Source organism: Pristiophorus japonicus, chromosome 7 (assembly GCF_044704955.1).
Source record: "Pristiophorus japonicus isolate sPriJap1 chromosome 7, sPriJap1.hap1, whole genome shotgun sequence".
Classification (NCBI taxonomy): domain Eukaryota; kingdom Metazoa; phylum Chordata; class Chondrichthyes; family Pristiophoridae; genus Pristiophorus; species Pristiophorus japonicus.
The window spans coordinates 248,628,052-248,647,088 of NC_091983.1; the positions used below are offsets into that span (position 1 = coordinate 248,628,052).

The 19,037-nt window shown below is 43.3% G+C and overlaps 1 protein-coding gene across 4 annotated transcripts in view; it reads right to left on the reverse strand.

Moving 5' to 3' along the window:
* Positions 1-4,334: 4,334 nt before the first annotated feature.
* LOC139267493 (WD repeat-containing protein 26) overlaps positions 4,335-19,037 on the reverse strand; it is a 135,043-nt gene continuing 120,340 nt past the window's right edge. For 2 of the 4 annotated variants that reach the window (XM_070885894.1, XM_070885892.1), the window contains 2 exons: positions 18,021-18,206; positions 4,335-15,252 (listed from right to left, as the gene is read on the reverse strand). In XM_070885894.1, coding sequence (XP_070741995.1) covers positions 15,227-15,252; positions 18,021-18,206 — 212 coding nt within the window. In that variant the 3' untranslated portion in view covers positions 4,335-15,226. The remainder of the gene's footprint in view (positions 15,253-18,020; positions 18,207-19,037) is intronic. The other 2 variants (XR_011593918.1, XM_070885891.1) reach the window with 2 other exon arrangements.

Consider the following 19,037-nt stretch of genomic DNA (forward strand, 5'->3'; position numbering starts at 1 on the left):
CTCTCTCTCCTCCAAGACGCTCCTTAAAACCTACCTCGTTGACCAAGCTTTTGGTTTCAGCTCGTCTCGGTTTTTGTTTGATTACGCTCCTGTGAAGCGTCTTGGGATATTTTCTCACATTAAAGGCGCTATATCAACGCAAGTTGTTGTTGATTGCTCACAAGCCAGGGCAGGATGATTGGCGGGGGTGGGGGATTTACTGCACATGGCCCACTAAAGAAGAGCCTAAATTTTGGATGGTGACGTTAGTTTGCTGACGATACAAAGATGGGAGGAAAAACAATGTGTGAGGAGGACACAAAAAACCTACAAAAGGACATACAGGCTAAGTGAGTGGGCAAAAATTTGGCAGATGGAGTATAATGTTGGAAAGTGTGAGGTTATGCATTTTGGCAGAAAAAAATCAAAGAGCAAATTATTATTTAACTGGAGAAAGATTGCAAAGTGCTGCAGTACAGCAGGACCTGGGGGTACTTGTGCATGAAACACAAAAGGATAGTATGCAGATACAGCAAGAGATCAGGAAGGCCAATGGAATCTTGGCCTTTATTGCAAAGGGGATGGAGTATAAAAGCGGGGAAGTCTTGTTACAGTTATACAGGGTATTGGTGGGGCCACACCTGGAATACTGCGTGCAGTTTTGGTTTCCATATTTACGAAAGGATATTCTTGCTTTGGAGGCAGTTCAGAGGAGGTTCACGAGGTTGATTCTGGAGATGAGGGGGTTGACTTATGAGGAAAGGTTGAGTATGTTGGGCCTCTACTCATTGGAATTCAGAAGAATGAGAGGTGATCTTATCGAAACGTATAAGATTATGAGGGGGCTTGACAAGGTGGATGCAGAGAGAATGTTAGGGGAGACTAGAACTAGAGGGCATAGTCTCAGAATAAGGGGCCACCCATTTAAAACTGAGATGAGGAGAAATTTCTCTAAGGGTTGTAAATCTGTGGAATTCGCTGCCTCAGAGAGCTGTGGCAGCCAGGACATTGAATAAATTTAAGACAGAAATAGAGAGTTTCTTAACTGATAAGGGATTAAGGGGTTATGGGGAGCGGGCAGGGAAGTGGGCCTGAGTCCATGATCAGATCAGCCATGATCGTATTAAATGGTGGAGCAGGCTCGAGGGGCTGTATGGCCTACTCCTGCTCCTATTTAGAAACATAGAAAATAGGTGCAGGAGTAGGCCATTTGGCCCTTCGAGCCTGCACCACCATTCAATAAGATCATGGCTGATCATTCACCTCAGTACCCCTTTCTTGCTTTCTCTCCATACCCTTTGATCCCTTTAGCCGTAAGGGCCATACCCAACTCCCTCTTGAATATATCCAATGAACTGGCATCAACAACTCTCTGCGGCAGGGAATTCCACAGGTTAGCAACTCTGAGTGAAGAAGTTTCTCCTCATCTCAGTCCTGAATGGCCTACCCCTTATCCTAAGACTGTGTCCCCTGGTTCTGGACTTCCCCAACATCGGGAACATTCTTCCCGCATCTAACCTGTCCAGTCCCGTCAGAATCTTATATGTTTCTATGAGATCCCCTCTCATCCTTCTAAACTCCAATGTATAAAGGCCCAGTTGATCCAGTCTCTCCTCATATGTCAGTCCTGCCATCCCTGGAATCAGTCTGGTGAACCTTCGCTGCACTCCCTCAATAGCAAGAACGTCCTTCCTCAGATTAGGAGACCAAAACTGAACACAATATTCCAGGTGAGGCCTCACCAAGGCCCTGTACAACTGCAGTAAGACCTCCCTGCTCCTATACTCAAATCCCCTCGCTATGAAGGCCAACATACCATTTGCCTTCTTCACCACCTGCTGTACCTGTTTGCCTACCTTCAATGACTGATGTACCATGATACCCAGGTCTCGTTGGACCTCCCCTTTTCCTAATCTGCCGCCATTCAGATAATATTCTGACTTCGTGTTTTTGTCCCCAAAGTGGATAACCTCACATTTATACACATTATACTGCATCTGCCATGCATTTGCCCACTCTTATGTTCTTATGTTCAACTGCTTCAGATTTATTTTTCACCATATTGAGTCTCTGCTGGGACAGGAGGATGGGTGAGGGGCAGCACCTCAATATCCATTGGTTTAGGAGGAAAGATCAGCTGAGTGAGTTCACTGAATTCCAGCCTGAAGCTGTGTGGACTTCAGTTGAGGACCGGATTGAGCTTGGTTGCGATGCCCCTGCTGTCGAATAGCCTGCCAGCGTTCACTATCGGACAAGGTGCTTGGTGCCAATGGAACGGGAACCCGGCAGAAAGTCAGTGCCTGGTCAAGAGGAGAAAATTGCCAAGAAGCAGACCTGAAGTTAAACAAGTTTGGAAAAACTCAGTCCGTGTGGCCCCTTTTAGTACTTTTCCTACCTCTGCTTGTGGGGTGTAGCACTGGGGTACTTTGCTCCCGGGAACACTTCATCCGCGACACCGAGAGAAGCCCCCGCTCCATTTGCACTTTACAAAAGGAGAAGTTAGAAGTCCTGAGCCCAGTAAAAGCTGATGGTGTGAGGTTCCTGCTTCTGCTGGAACTTGGCTCCAAGGCAGCAGTCAGCTGTGGACTTTGGATTCAAAATTCACTTCAGACTGGAGTGCCTCAGGGTGAGTGAGTGAGTATCTTGGTGAAGGAGTCCCTCAGGGCGAGTGCCTCAGTGAGTGAGTCTCTCAGGGTGAGATTTTGCCTGTTAAATAGCCTTAAAGCTGATGGTTGATTTTTACTTCCTAGCTGGTTAGTTAGGACACAGGTTAATGATGTAATCCCAATTGATAGTGTATTTTGTAATCCAGCAGCCTCAACTCCTGTTATCAAGAGCGCCGTGTCGATACAGTGTGGGAATGCTGGGCACTAAGTGCCAATGAGCTGACAATAACGGAATCACTGCAACACACTGGGCATCTCAGCAGATGGTGACCTGATCAATGTTTCTTCCTTTACAATGTCACTGATGTATTGCTGGATCTGGCTGCAAGAAAAATGGCTGCTGCAGTCACCTGACAAACAACAGTTCCCATGCTTCAAAGTAGTTCATTGTACAGGAAGGATTGAGAGAGTGTTTTAAGAATTGTTGAGTTTCTGGTGTGAGGACAGTGCACTGTTAAGATATAATACAGGTCAGCATTCAACTAAGGGGTGAAGGCCAGCTTCACGACACTAGCTGCACTCCAGGGTCTCAGCCAAGTGGTCAATCTCTATGGGTAAGCCGAGGCAGGGAGTATCCACAGGCTGTTTGACTGTGGGAGCATCATATCCACAAATACAGGATCGTGATTATCCACTTTGGTGGCAAAAACAGGATGGCAGATTATCTGAATGGTGATAGATTAGGAAAAGGGGAGGTGCAACGAGACCTGGGTATCATGGTTCATCGGTCATTGAAAGTAGGCATGCAGGTACAGCAGGCAGTAAAGAAAGCAAATGGCATGTTGGCCTTCATAGCGAGGATTTGAGTATAGGAGCAGGGAGGTCTTACTGCAGTTGTACAGGGCCTTGGTGAGGCCTTGCCTGGAGTATTGTGTACAGTTTTGGTCTTCTAATCTGAGGACGGACGTTCTTGCTATTAAGGGAGTGCAGCGAAGGTTCACCAGACTGATTCCCGGGATGGCAGGACTGACATATGAGGAGAGACTGGATCAACTGGACTTGTATCCACTGGAGTTTAGAAGAATGAGAGGGGATCTCATAGAAGCATATAAAATTCTGACAGGATTGGACAGGTTAGATGCAGGAAGAATGTTCCCGACGTTGGGGAAGTCCAGAACCAGGAGTCACAGTGTAAGGATAAGGGGTAAGCCATTTAGGACCGAGATGAGGAGAAACTTCTTCACCCAGAGTTGTGAACCTGTGGAATTCTCTACCACAGAAAGTTGTTGAATGCAGTTCGTTGGACATATTCAAAAAGGGAGTTATATGTAGCCCTTACGGCTAAAGGCATCAGGGGGTATGGAAAGGAGTGGGGTAACGAAGTTGCATGATCAGCCAAGATCATATCGAATGGTGGTGCAGGCTTGAAGGGCCGAATGGCCTACTCCTGCACCTATTTTCTATGAGGGTCGAGTTCCCTCCAACTTTCACGCTTGAGGGCACTGCGGCTGATTGTAATGCCCCTGTCAAGATCAACTGTCTACAGATCAGGGATTAAACCTGGCACCTTCTTGCTCCATTAGCCCTCATTGCAGCACTGGATAAAGTGCTCATCTCCTGAGCCAGGACTCTGGAGTGTCCCTTTAAATCAGACCCCCTCAGTGCCGGAGACAAAGCATCTTACACCCGAGCCAGAAACAGAGATAAATCATCAAGGCCAGGTATGAATGAAAGCTGAAGACTCGGAGATGCAGTTATTTATTTTTATTGAGTTTTAAGAAACGGGTACAAATCATCCGTGTTTGTTTTTTTTTCCTTTTTTTTGAAGCATCACGTGCATCGCAGTGATGTGACGTAAAGTGGATTTTTCTCAAACCTAATACAACAGGAACAGAAATATTGGAAGCAGTTAACATCTTTTATCAGCAACCATTAAGATATGCTTAAAATCCTCTAATGTTTATAAAATAATAATGGTTTAAAATAATCTAAAATAGAAAAAAATAAATAGGCAAAAACATACAGGCTGGATATTAGATTGTGTAATGGATTAACATAGAAACTATTTTGTTCAATGTTGTCACTAGGATTTAGTGTATTGGCAAAGAACATTGCCATATTCCACTCGCTTTAATGTTGTGCGGTACTCTTGTGATTCTCACCCCCCGGATTCTTGGCACTACCAGTGAGACACCACTCACTATTTTGCTGAGTGCTACACAATTTGAAATGCTCTCTCCAGCTTGGAAACTGCTGCTTTGCACAGCCCAGCGTATCGATGCGAGCTCTCGTACGCCACACCATTACACTTCACCGAAATCCCAGTGACAACAGCCTGTTCCACATTCCAAAAAGAGGCCAAAAGCAGACAGAGAGACACTCGAGCGAGAACATGACCGGAAGAGCAAATGACGAGTGTGCTTTGTGACATTTAGTATCAGCCCATTGCAAATATCCATATAATTACCAAAAGCTCTAAATAAACTAGCTCCACCACAACTGTGTATAAAGTCAGAACAGCAGAAGGAACTTCAGCTCAACAAATGGGGCTTCCTGCCTGCCAACTCGCGTGAACTCGATAGAACAAGAGCTCTTCAAGAAAATCCATTTGCTTCCCTTCACAGGCCAAGCAGTCAGTTCATTGTGGAGGGAACCTGGCAACAGCCCATCTCTGTCATGGATATATTTATATCATGGGCTTTATTAATGGAGAATGAAGTTTTGTTCACACACACACTCACACCCAAATTAAAATAGATTCATCAAGAACATTAAACTTTTTCAGATTCAAGGGGCTCAAGAAACTAAAGGTTAAACCGAACACTTAACCAGAGTAGCAATCAGAAGATGGACTATCAAGTCAAATTTCTGGAAATATGCACAGGAGGATTAGTCGGCAGTTGAAAGAGTAAAGGCAGGTTTGTGTCTGGGTGCCTCAGATCTGAGGGATGTGGGGTCTACCTGGACACTGCCTCATGGATACAGACAGATCCTCCTGTGTATCACTGGAATTTTTGGAAATCAGACGATTAATACCACCTTGCAGCCCATCCTCCTGATAGCCACTGATTTAAAAAACAACTAACTTTGGGGTAAAAAGAAAATGATTTCTGCAACCACACTAATTACTATACTAATCATCACAGGACTGCCAATCAAATGCTTGAAATGGTATTTGAAACTAATTTTCTTTTGATGCACTATAATCACTTGATTGTGTTTCACTTATTACAATGCAGAATACAATGCTGATATTTCTCTCGCTTTTTAGTGTCTTTTTATTTTTCAAAGTGAGGGGCAGCAATTTTGGGAATGATGGAACTTATCCAACAGTCCCAGGTCAAGTATAGCACATGGGTTTGATACACCGCAACCTCTACAATGTGTCTTAGCACCAAGCTTCAGCAGGAAACTGTACTGTGCCCAGGGTGATTTCCCTTTCCTCCCCTCAACCCACCACCATCCTTATGGCTCAATCGAGACTGATTATTGCTTTGGTGCAAATTAATGCCAAATTGCAGTCAGTTCTATGCGGCGGATCCACTGGGAATTAGGTTGAGCCTGTTCCCCAACTGTTTAGGGAGGCCTCTCACACAACTTGCAGAGACAACACTTAACAAATGGACACAGGGACTTGAAGGATGTTGAGGACAGCATGATAACCTACTCTGGCCCTGGTTACAATACATCACTGTATGCCTTATTGGGATACAATTTGCCCATGGATGCTTTGTGAAGGAAGTACCATAGTAATGGGGAAACTGGCAATTCTACACATGGCCGGTTACACTCACAAACATGCCACAGTACTCTGTGTTCCAAAACATGCTACACCGTGGGATCCATCATTATTACAGCTGTACAGTGAATTTAGGCAATACCAACAGGAAGTTTGAAAAAACACTTTGGTAGAGGTAGGTTTATTCGAACTCGCTGCTGATTGGTATGCCACACTGCTTCTGAGCAATTGTCACCAGCTCTGGAGACTGGTAACCTCCATGCAATCCCAATACAAGGGTGTTATCTTTCTATTAAGTGGCTACTGCTGCACCGCTACTGATAATTCACCGAGTTGAGGTAATTTATACACTTCACTCTCTCCCAAGTTGCCAACTTCTGGTATAGGAGAGATGGAGGGAGGGATGAATGAATTAGTTTTACAGCTTATTTGCTGTAGGCAGCACCTCGTGTGATATTCTGGGCAATGTAAATGAGGTGAGCGTAACATCTCCAACATTGTCCAGAACCGAAGGTTTCAGGAGGGGGTCTAAGAACTCAAAATGTAGGTCTCCATCTTCAACATCGTCCAATAAGCCCTGGCAATGAAGTAAGGAACAGCGGCCATTTCTACAGCATCGGCTGACACCCTAACCTCGTACATAAAATGACAATACTTTAAAACCTTTCTACGGATTATATGGAAGAGTCACATTCACATCGAAGGTAATCTGCTCACATCATTGATCTCCCCTCTTCAATTCCTCGGCTGTGCCACCAGAAAGGAGCAGAGTCACAGCAAACCACACATTCCACAAATTAACTTTCATGCTGAAAACCTCAGCAATTTGCAGCACCAGGTTAAAGGGCCATGCATCTTATTGTGGTTTCCTGGACCTTGTGTGTGCAAAACAGTGACCATATTTACTGACGTAATAAGTCACGGCACTTCAAAGTAACTCGTTGTATGTGAAGCACTTTGAATGGGCTGAGAGATGGTAAGGTGCCATGTAAATGAAGTCTTTACTGTTTTTAAACAAATAATGGTTGGAATAATCCACACCAACTCCCTTACTGAAAGGGCAATATATATATATATATATTTATAAACAGGGTGCGCGAATAAGAAAGTATTAGGTTGTGGGGAAAGCCCCAAACTCTGTCTGCTCGAAGTTTAACGTGTAATTGAGGAGCTGAATTTGATCAGTTAGCTCTTCAATGGCTGTCAGTGGCATCTCTTCTGCAGGAACTTATTTCGGGTAGTTGGCTCATTATTAAAATAGTGTCTCAGAGGCAATCATTTGATTATAGAAAGCATCTCAGCTAAAGGTTCGTAACAGCCCATGGTCCCGTTTCCCCATCATCAAGCAGCTGCAGAGGAAACGTAAAGTTGCAGTCAAGTGGCTATTAGTCAATTCAAAGTTTGGGCGTTCAGGGTAAACCTACTATTCTCTGAACTCCCGAGGAATGGAGGAGGTGGAAAATGGGCACTCAGGAGTTACATCGAGGAAGAGGGGTAGTAAGTACTAAGAGGAGTGCCCCAGCGATCAATGTCTCAGTAGGTTTGGCTCCAAACATGTCCAGCCAATACAGAGCAGCAATCAACAAAGCCAAGAGAATATTGAACTACACAGCCAAGGCAGTAGAATATGCCACAGATCGTGATCAAGCTGTATAGTGTTCTGGCCAGACAGCATCCAGAGTACTGCATTCGGTTCTAGTTGCCAAGAAACAAGAGAGATTCACGTGCTAGAGAGAAGAGCCATGATTTGGTACCAAGGGTCTGAGTTGAGACACAATTGGGGAGACTTTCACTCTGGGAAGAAGGTGTCTGAAGATGGAGCACAGGTGCAAAGTGGTAAAAAAACGAATTTTAGGACCGACACCAGGAAATTATTCAGTGACTAATTGTATAATAGACATTCAGATATAGTGGAGGCAACAATTGGATGCTGCAATAGGGACATTTCTGGATGGATGAATTTTCATAGGACGAATGTAACTATAACTAACTTGTTGAATTTCCCTGACTAGGTCAGCAATTCAAATTTCATCCAGGGTAAAGAGATTGATCCAAAGCCATTCGATGCAAACTACAAACTGCTTGGCCCAAGACAAATAGAGCCACCAGAGTGTCATGGGGTAAGATTGCACTCTTACATAACTTGTACGCGATTCCCAAGTAATCCTTAGTTTTACATTTGTACCTGCTGAGCTACAAGTGTGGGCTGCCCACAGAAAACTGCAAGTTCAAATGCCGTCTTTCAGAGTGAAATAGCCCAAGAAACCATTGGTGAACTGGATTGTGAAGGACAGTACAGACTTGAGATATGACTATCAAAATATTATCCTGTGACATTCTTGGCTGGTGCAAGTGAACTATGACAGTAAGTGGAACCGTTAACAAAGGCATTTAAAATCAGCAACAAAGATGGCAGGTTCCAACGAAGGATGGTGAAGCAGGTCTTAGTCGATGCCCAGTCTGAAGACCTGGATACCTTGAGGTCCTGAAAATAGCATCATCATCATAGGCAGTCCCTCGGAATCGAGGTTCTTAAAAATAGCAGGGAGATGCTGTACACACTACATGTCAATGTTGTACTATTGAAGCCGAACTGGGGAGGGTCGACATGATCTGAGATAAAATTAAAGTATATACCACTGAGTCAATTGAGATTGTGGGACACATGCAGCTCTCATTACAACATACAAGACTGTGAATGCAGAGGCTCTGCTGAATAACTAACTAACTTGCACTGGCTGTATTTAAAAGCGAAGAAACTCAATGTCCCTCTGCATGAGAAAGTTGTGGGCCCATATTATCCAGCAACCATACTGAACTTTGAGATTTCTTTCATCTGATGCAGGATATATTGAACCATTGCTGTGAACTATGAAGTGAGATCAAACTCCGCTCTGCTCCTGGCTTCAAGGCACTTTCTCAATAGCATCGATGAATGATAAAATCCTCCAGTTCTTGACGGTAGGGCATCCTGCAACACAACAGTATACATCAAAATGGATCAGCAGCCTTTAGGTGTGAGTGGGAACGATCCCCTTAACCAAAAATATTTGGTCGAGGACCCAGAATCACTGGACGCAGAGTCAGCTGGTCTCTTTTGGGACTCCGCGCCACAGCACAAGCCCTGAAATCCCAACCGAAAACAAGCTCTTCTTTCAAGGTACTGTCATTTCAACTATAATCATCTCCTGGTGCTGAAGGTCAGAAGAATGGCATTTGTTGCTTAGTGGTTCTCTTCCTGGCAAACACTTCCTGACCCTTTAGTAATAGCAGGAGATGCACCAATGCAAGGACAAATCCTTAGGACTCTCCAATATCCTGGAAGCTTGGTGTGGACTTGATTGCCGTTATGTACATTGTTCATTCTCTAGAGCTTATAAGGCATCCCACCAGAAGAGCAGTTTTATCCTTTGCTGTGTCCGCCCTCAGAATATTGCCGCAAATGGCAGCAAGTTGAATTCATGTAACAAATTTGTGGCTTTGAGCTCAAGTTGAGGTAATCCACAGTCAAGTTTACTTAGCACTACCACAGGGGGAAAAAACAAGGGAATTGGGTTAGAGCTCTGTTCTGCCAAATTTCCTAATTCACGACCAGTTGCGATAGGATACTGCAATCTCTGGGCTAAGACATTCTCCAAAGACCCTCATCAAGCAGCTACTTCTGACAAGTACAATATATATATAATATATATGTGGATGGATGATTCTGTTCAGTTATTTAGAGGCAGTGTAGAACTCTCTCAAAGTCCTGGCAAGGTGAGTATGCAATATTTACCCAACAGACTGATGACATCCATGTATAGAAAACATCCCACTTGGGTACTGAGGATATCAAACAATATTGTAAAGCAGAACATTTTCACTACCAAGTGTTGCTACCACAGAGGACCCAACTATCACAAATCTCAAGATACTTCAATTGCGGACAAACCTCTTTTTTTGCTGCTGAGATTATGGAATTATGTTCGAGTTACCCTTGCGAGAAAACATCTCGATTAACTTATGTCAGAAAGGATAAACCATTGTCTAGAATCCTTTAAAATGGCATTGTTCTTGAATGTAAATGCAAGATGCCGAAAGTGTTCACATTATGGATTGCTGCTGAACAATTCACTGACAGGAAAAGCAGCTAAGGAAAATGCTGCTTAGCAAAATGAAGTCTGTGCAAAAGTGCTGGCAGCCTCCTACCAAGTAATGCTAAATATCCTTTGCACGATTTCCCAATTTACAGTATGAATCCAATTCAGGGATCAAAGCTATATCCTTGTAAAAATACAGGCAACTATCTTCTCGAGTGACTGGATGGTAGGGTTGGGAAATGTCTGTAAAGGGCATTCGATCTACCATAGAAATGATTAAATTCTGCACCTGACTTACCCACTGGCTCTTAATATCTATATGGCACCGAATCACAAGGGCCCAGGTTGAATAACTGGTCTTTGTAATCTCAGTCTGGGATGTGGTGTCTCGTTGTCGCCCTGGGGGAAGGGTTATTAAATCAGGCATGGTTCCAACTCCCAATCAGTATCTTGCTGGAATGATGCCATGATTAGGATTAGATGTGACACTGTCCATATTTGAATAATCTAACTCACTGTCTAGATTCCTGTGCAAAGAAAAAGAAAACAAATAGGGGGCAAAACCTGCCTCAGGTACCAGATATGAACACTTGGCCTTTTAATGTGTAGGGGTTTACTCTTCACTGGAACTTAACTCTTACCCCAAGGAACACTTCACCAAAGGAGATTCTAAAGCTGGATTCATCAGCCAAACCTAAAAAGGGATTCCCTTACATACCTGATAAGAACAAAAGACTGTGGGAAGTTGTCAAGGGCCTGGATTCTGACCAATCTTAGTGTCCAGGCATCATCTACTACTTCAGCCCCAACAGACTGGAAGATGAAATCATGACCGAAGGAAAATCGTATTTCTGTTGAGTTAGCTGATGCCACCTGGGGAAGCAGGAGATGTGCTACAATTCACCTCTGTGCCTCGGGCAAGAAGGGAAGAGCAGAACAAACCTAGGTTCCCACTGCTGCTGTCTAATTATCTTTATTTAACTCACTCGATATTCACCCCAGCTCAATGTATGTACATCACTAGGATCACCGCCTCCTACTTAAGCACATTTTTGAAGCAGGGACATAATCAGTCTCCTGCTAGAACACTGCACCGTCTGATCAACAGCAAACTGAACGGATTGACGGGCTGTGCAGTCCACAATCTCTATTCCACAGCTGGCACAGCATAGCTCAAGTGGCAGAACAACAAAGCTGCACCATAATTTATACGAAAAGGTGATCTGATTTGTTCTGCTTACACACCTGCTCTTCCCATTGGGCTTGGATCAAAAACTCTACTTACAATGTGCTTCAGGATGTGCAGGAATCCACACCAAGTGTATTTTTTTTTTTAAGGACTGCAAATTCCATCACAAAAATGTTCAAATGCGTTTCCCATCCTTTCTGAACGCACTCACCCAAAGGTCCCTATTCCCAGTGCTACACACGGAGATGTAAAGGTAGGTTACTGAGGCATGTGAACTTGTCAGACAAGATTTTAGAACACTGCTTTAACTGCATGCATTTAAAATAGAAGACAGTTGGAAAAAACAGAATATATTTTCAATCTATGACTGGTAAATTCTCAGGTAATAATCTCATTCTATTCTATAGTGCACAGCATCTAAACTCATGTAGAAATACTGATAACTTACAAAGCACACTGTTTAAAGAGGAAGGAAGGTTTGACAGGACACACTGTCCAAAGTACTCCCCAATGGTTATATTGTAGTGAGCAATTTGATGCTCTTATCAATGTCCTACCTCGAATAGATACAGCTGGCTGGCTTCACTCACTGCTCATCACTGGCAGAAAGAGCCTTGCGTGTCTCAGGAACAGCCCTGCTGAATATTTTAACAGTCTTGAGTGCCACTCATTCCTGGGTAAGAATGGTACCCACCTGGGGATATGCAACTTGGGGGGAGGTGGGGGTCCATTTGTGACAAAGTTAATATTTTTTTAATATAAAGTATAAGCTAGGAGGGGTGAGGGAGTAATTTGAACACAATGTTCGCCCCTACTCTTCTGTTCTATATTAAGCCATAGTGATCTCACGATGTTGGTGTAATACACATTGATGAAGTTGTAATCATATTATGTTGCTTTGGTGTACATTCACCATCAGAACCAACCAGCAGTCAACCCAATCCCCTATGTTCATTAAGGGACATTCCTAAACTTTTAAATTTTAAAAGTGACTATTTATCATCCCACTCAATACTATATGGTCAATGGGACATGTTAAATCATTTGAAATATCAAACAGTGCGGAGTATAACATCCACCCACATTCCATACTTCACATTGAGATAGCAAGTAACTAGCAATGGGAACATTGCTGTACACTTCCTACCCCAGGCCATTAGATTGAGGGCAATAAGTACCGAGCAAAAGGAACGAGTCACGAGCTGCGTTCGGAGAACATAGAATGAATGAACGCAGGAACAAATCCTGCAAATATATTGACTGATCCATGTGGAAATTCAATGCTTTGTATTGAAATTAGAGACCCACTGCTATAACTCAAACTCTGTGTAGAACTAATGCTCAGCGTAGATCACTGGAGCTGCCCCAGTTACAGTCCCAACACATAGAAACTTTAATGCTGACTGTAATTTAATGGCATCTCCAGAGCTATGGTGCATGTGTTCAGCGTGGGCAAGAATCAGCCAGTGAAACCATCCCAGAGTGGGCCTGGTTGACACTAGCACAGATTCAACAGCTGTATGTTGGGTGTGATGCACTGCACTGAAAGCTGTACTGCTGCCAGTTCCGAAGTAAAGCCAACTTATAACGGTAATAATTGGGCAAAGTTTGTGGTTGCCTTCTACAGTATCTTAGCAATGCAGCTATCTCTCCCCACTGTCTCTTAGCCCAGTATTGAGCTTAACAGACTAAATACAAACTGCAATTTTTATTGATGGGATCTAACTTGCACCCCATCTCCGCAAAGTGATCTTTTGTTTTTCTTTACCTCTCCTTTCTCAGTGCAAAAAAGCAAGTTTCCAAATAACACAAACCCAAATTTGGAGGAGAATTTAATCTTAGTTCTAATAGCAGTCGTACATAAAAAATAAATTGAGGACTCTAAAATAATGTACAATAAATTGGCAAAGTACAAATTTGTGATCGATCAGCTAGCTATTTGATCGATCAAGTCGCTATTCAATTTCAGATTGCAGTGCTGTTTCCCCCCGACCCCAGATCTAACCCATACAGGTCAAGTACTAGTTACATCACTAAATAAAGGCAGTAAACCACACTGCTGTAATTTTTCTCCTGATCCCTTAGACTTGCACCCTTCCTTAAATGTCACTTTTCAAGAAGAGGAGCAAATTCTACACTGGAAAACGGTTCACCAGTCGAGGTAGCACCTATGCCCCTCCCATTCCAGAAGCAGTACAATTCCTGGTAATTAGGCAATTGCCAGTGAACGTTAGTATTTTGAGGGGTAGATGAAATTAAGTTGGTAACATATGCAAAAAAGGATCTAAACAGATTGACCAATATGTGGTGAGAAATCTTGGGAGAATATTACTGTAAATAGTTGGGAGTTCAAAAATGGTCAAAACAGAAAAGGGTAAGTGAAGAAATATAGTATATTGCACAAGTCACGGTGCAGTAAGAATCCTCCTCATCAAACATTTATATTTTCTCCCCATTTCCTTGCTTCAAGCCTCCTCATACTCAGCAGCAGTCCAGATAGGAAGGAAGGCATGTGGCCTGCTCCTAAGCCTCTGCCATGCTGCTCTGTAATCACCCACCTGTAGGTGTTCAAAAAGTGCTGCAGGGTTCACACACAGTGCTTTTTCCCAGCTCATACCCCTCCCCATGGGAGAAACACCTGGTGCTGAGCCCCCGGCCGAGATGAAGAACTTGCCAAATGGGAATCAATGATGTAAAACCTTGTCACAGCTAGTTAGTGCACTGGGTGTGCCACGTCACTTGGCACTGATTCTGTCTGCAACTCAAACAGGTGAAGTTACAAATCTGAGTGAAAGAACTTGTACTACTGTATAGTTAGTGGTACCACACACAGTCTTACAGTCAGTGTCAGTTTGGGTTTAAAATCATTCCTAAACAAATCAATGTGGCATCCTCACCGCAGTGAACTGAAAAAAGTCACTTGTGATCATTTCAAGAATACTGAAATGAATTTATCATAAAACAAATGGAAGACCATGATGAGGGAATGAGTGCAGGAAAATAAGATTTAAATGATTCAGCTAACAATTAGGACCTTAAAAAAACCCTGAAATTTTGTACATGAACTCCGAGTTCTTTCCCTCCCCAAAAGACCACAATGAAAAATAGTTCCAGGGCAGCAAGACCCAAGGTGAAGTCCATGAACTGAGCTGTAGTTATTTCCACTAATTCAGGCTACCAGATTGAAAACAAGGAAAACAGTCTTCTAGTTTACTACATGTTTGTTCCAGACTAAAGCATTCCTCACCCTCGCAAGCCTTCTAAATGTGTTAGACTTCAAACAAGCACTTAAAATTCCATGGTGTAGAACAAAAAGGTAGGCTGCCAGAGCAAAAAACAAAAAGGCAGAAAAGAATCCGAGTTCGATGGAGTCTCAATGTAACACGGTTCCTCACAACCAATGGGTAAAATTCAAAATGGCATCCCACTGAGGTCTAACGAGATTGCTTCTCTTGGATTTGTAACTATGAAGCAAGGCGGTAAGATGCTGGCACCGATTAGAGAACCGGGAATGAATTCTTCGTCACGATCAAGTCTTGTCCAGTGATCAACCATAGTTGGTTTGTGTCAAAATCCAAGCCATTTTTTCCCCGTGACTAATTTCAGTTCGAAGCTATCCGTTGCAAAGTCACCGTCAACTATCCATGCTGCTGCAAGCTTCTGAGGAGAAAGAGGAACACAAAATTAATATGGCTCAAAACCTATGTGAAATAAAACCATTTGTGGCCTGCACCTCTGTAATTTAAATTAACCGCGTTAGAGGGAAACTCAATTGTTTGGACTGTTCAAATAAGCAATGTTGCTAGCTCCAGATATTCCACAGTGGGTTCCCGGAGACTGTCCATCCGAAAGAGATCTGAACTTAGCTTTCCTTTAAAATGTTGCGGTTCTATTTAGTACCTGGGAGTCAATTTCTGGCAGTGTTGATTAATACAAACTACAAAGCCTACTTTACCAAGTTGGATACATCAACAGTAAATGCTGGAAATACTCAGCAGCAATGTTCACTTTACAGATTTTTGGTTGCGTGACCCCTTTAAGGGGCTACACGGGCCACTCAAAATACCACACATGCACTGTTTTTCCTATTTAAAACTGGTGAGCTAGCTGTGCGGAAGCTGTAGAGCACTGCGCAGCCGCGCAGCTTATTGCGCAGCAGGTCAGGTAGCAGCCGTGAAGGGAGAAACAGAGTTAAAGTTTCAGGTCAATGACCTTTCATCAGAACGGGAAAAGGTTAGAGTTCTTTCCTCCCTTTCCCTGTGCTTGCTTAAAACCTGTTACATCTCTATCGAAAGGTTATCGACCTGAAACGCGAACTGTTTCTCTCTCCACAGATGCTGCCTCACCTGCTAAGTATTTCCAGCATTTTCTGTTTTTATTCCAGATTTCCAGCATCTGCAAGATTTTGCTTTTAGATACATCAACATATGGACTTGGAATTATAGAAATGACAGGTCAAGAGGCAGCCATTCAATCCTATTGTGACTGTGCTGCTGTCAACTCTTCAACTAGAGCTATCCACTCTAAACCCATACGGGTAATGTTGGCAAAGAGCTATTTAATTTATGTCCTCTGTGACATTTACACACGACACTGAAATCTAAAGAAGGCATAAACATTTTGGTTATGTAGGATCTCAACTTAACAGGTATTTCTACTGAATTTGATTTAGAAATCAAACTATCCCGTGTATTTATATAGCACCTTTAATGTAGAAGACACGCCAAAACCATGTAAACAATTTCTGCAAGAGTGCGATTTTAGTCTTCAAGAACGTTCTGTTGTGTAAATTCCTAACGAGTCCTAAAATTCTGTAATTTTATTTTTCTGCCCACTCCATTGTCAATTGATCCCAGCAATTTGCTCAAGAACATCCTATTAACCATGTGCTTACATAATTTAGTATAGTTTTACTGTGTAAATCAATATTCAGTTACTGTAAACCTCACTGTGCCCAAGACTCAAGTTTGTAACACAAGAATATAAGAAATAGTAGGAAACATAGAAAATAGGTGCAGGAGTAGGCCATTTGGCCCTTTGAGCCTGCACCGCCATTCAATAAAATCATGGCTGATCATTCCCTCAGTACTCCTTTCCTGCTTTCTCTCCATTCCCCTTGGTCCCCTTAGCCATAAGGGCCATATCTAACTCCCTCTTGAATATATCCAATGAACTGGCATCAACAACTCTCTGCGGCAGGGAATTCCACAGGTTAACAACTCTGAGTGAAGAAGTTTCTCCTCATCTCAGTCCTAAATGGCCTACCCCTTATCCTAAGACATGTCCCCTGGTTCTTGACTTCCCCAACATCGGGAACATTCTTCGCACATCTAACCTGTCCAGTCCCGTCAGAATTTTATGTTTCTATGAGATCCACTCTCATCCTTCTAAACTCCAGTGAATACAGGCCCAGTTGATCCAGTCTCTCCTCATATGACAGTCCAGCCATCCCTGGAATCAGTCTGGTGAACCTTCGCTGCACTCCCTCAATAGCAAGAATGTCCTTCCTCAGGAGTTGGCCATACAGCCCCCCCGAGCCTGCTCCGCCATTTAATATCATGGCTGAACTTTTACATAAATTCCACTTTCCCACCCGAACTCCATATCCCTCGATTCCCTTGGAGTCCAAAAACTTTATTGATCTCAGCCCTGAATATACTCATCAACTAAACACCCACAGCCTTCTGTGGTAGGGAATTCCAAAGATTCACAACCGCCTTGAGTGAAGAAATTTCTCCTCCTCCCAATTCTAAATGGCCAAACCCTTATCCTGAGACTATGACCCCTAGTTCTAGACTCTCCAGCCAGGGGAAACAGCCTCTCAGCATTTACCCTGTCAAGCCCTCCAAGAATGTTATACATTTCAATGAGAACACCTCTCATTCTTCAAAACTCCAGAGAATATAAAGCCATTCTAATCAATCTCTCCTCAGAGGACATCCTCACCCACCAAGAATCAATCGAGTGAACCTTCGTTGCACCCCTCTAAGGCAAGTATATTTCCTCCTTGAGTAAGGAGACCAAAACTGTACACAGTACTCCAGGTGTGGTCTCATAAAAGCCCTATATAATTGCAGCAAGACTTCCTTACACTTATACTCCAACCCCATTGCAATAAAGGCTAACATACCATTTGCCTTCCTAATTACTTGCTGTACCTGTGTTAACTGTGATTCATGTACAAAGACCCCCATATCTCTCTGAATACCAATGTTAATTAGTTTCTCACCTTTTAAAAAATATTCTGCTTTTTCATTCTTCCTACCAAAGTGGATAATTTCACACTTCCCCACATCATACTCCATCTGCACCTTCTTGCCAACTCACTTATACGGTCTATATCATTTTGCAGCCTCTTTGCATCCTCCTCACAGCTTATTTTCCCACCTAGCTTTGTAACAATTGCAGTAAATAATGAAACTCATCACCTTCAGACTCCTGGGTGTCTAAGAAAGGTGCTGGTCCCCATATCCTGACTGTGCCATCGTCTGAAGCGCTAGCCATCATGGACGGGACCTGTGGGTTCCAGCTCACGCAGTTTACGGTACGAGTGTGTCCCGTCAGCTCTGCTATTGGCAGTTCACTCCGTTTGTGCCAAATATAAACCTTGTGATCTGCAAAAGATTTGTTTTGTTAAAATATAAATTACAGCATCTTGTTTTAGCCCCTCGCATGCAGATCCAACCCATAATTCACAAACTGGTTAGTGACAAACAAATACATTTAGACGGTAAAAGTTAAGAGTTTTGTAAATTACTGCTTTGTTTGCACTCATAACAGCTGCCCCTGCACCCCCCCCCACCTGGCTGAGGGGTCAGGCAAGGAGTCTGCTCTCAGTTCTCAGCCACTCTGTAATCATCTGTAAAGGACCTTCTAAGCAGACAGATACACAGCAGTATTCGATGCAGCCTGGCACAAGTGCAAACCAGGGCAACTTGCCCAGTGATTTTTCCCTCCAACACAGTGGATGAATAATTAAGCTTCCCCGCATCATCTCCAAATGTGGAGAATCAGGAGGGGGATAGGATTTGGATTTGGTATGGGAAGCGAGATCTCATCTCACCATTCTGTGATGGAGTAACAACTCCTTACCTCAGCTGGTTCATCTACAGACAGCTACCAGCATCCATCATTTGTCACAGTTCCAAATCTGAGCTGTCCTGTTGGGTGGAAGGCAAGCAGGGAGTCAGCAGCACACCTACTGAGGACAGATGGTTATCCATACGGAGAGGGGTAAGCCACCCACACCTCAATGAGGAAAAGAGTTGATGACAGTTAGAAACATAACTTATTATGGGATCGTGTGCGTCAGGTTGTCCAGTGTCAGCTATGGCTCAGCAGGTAGCACAATCACCTGTGAGTCAGAAGGTTCTGCGTTTAATTCCCACTCCAGGAACTTGAGTACAAAATATGAAGAGCGAAAGAAAGACAGACAGACTTGTATT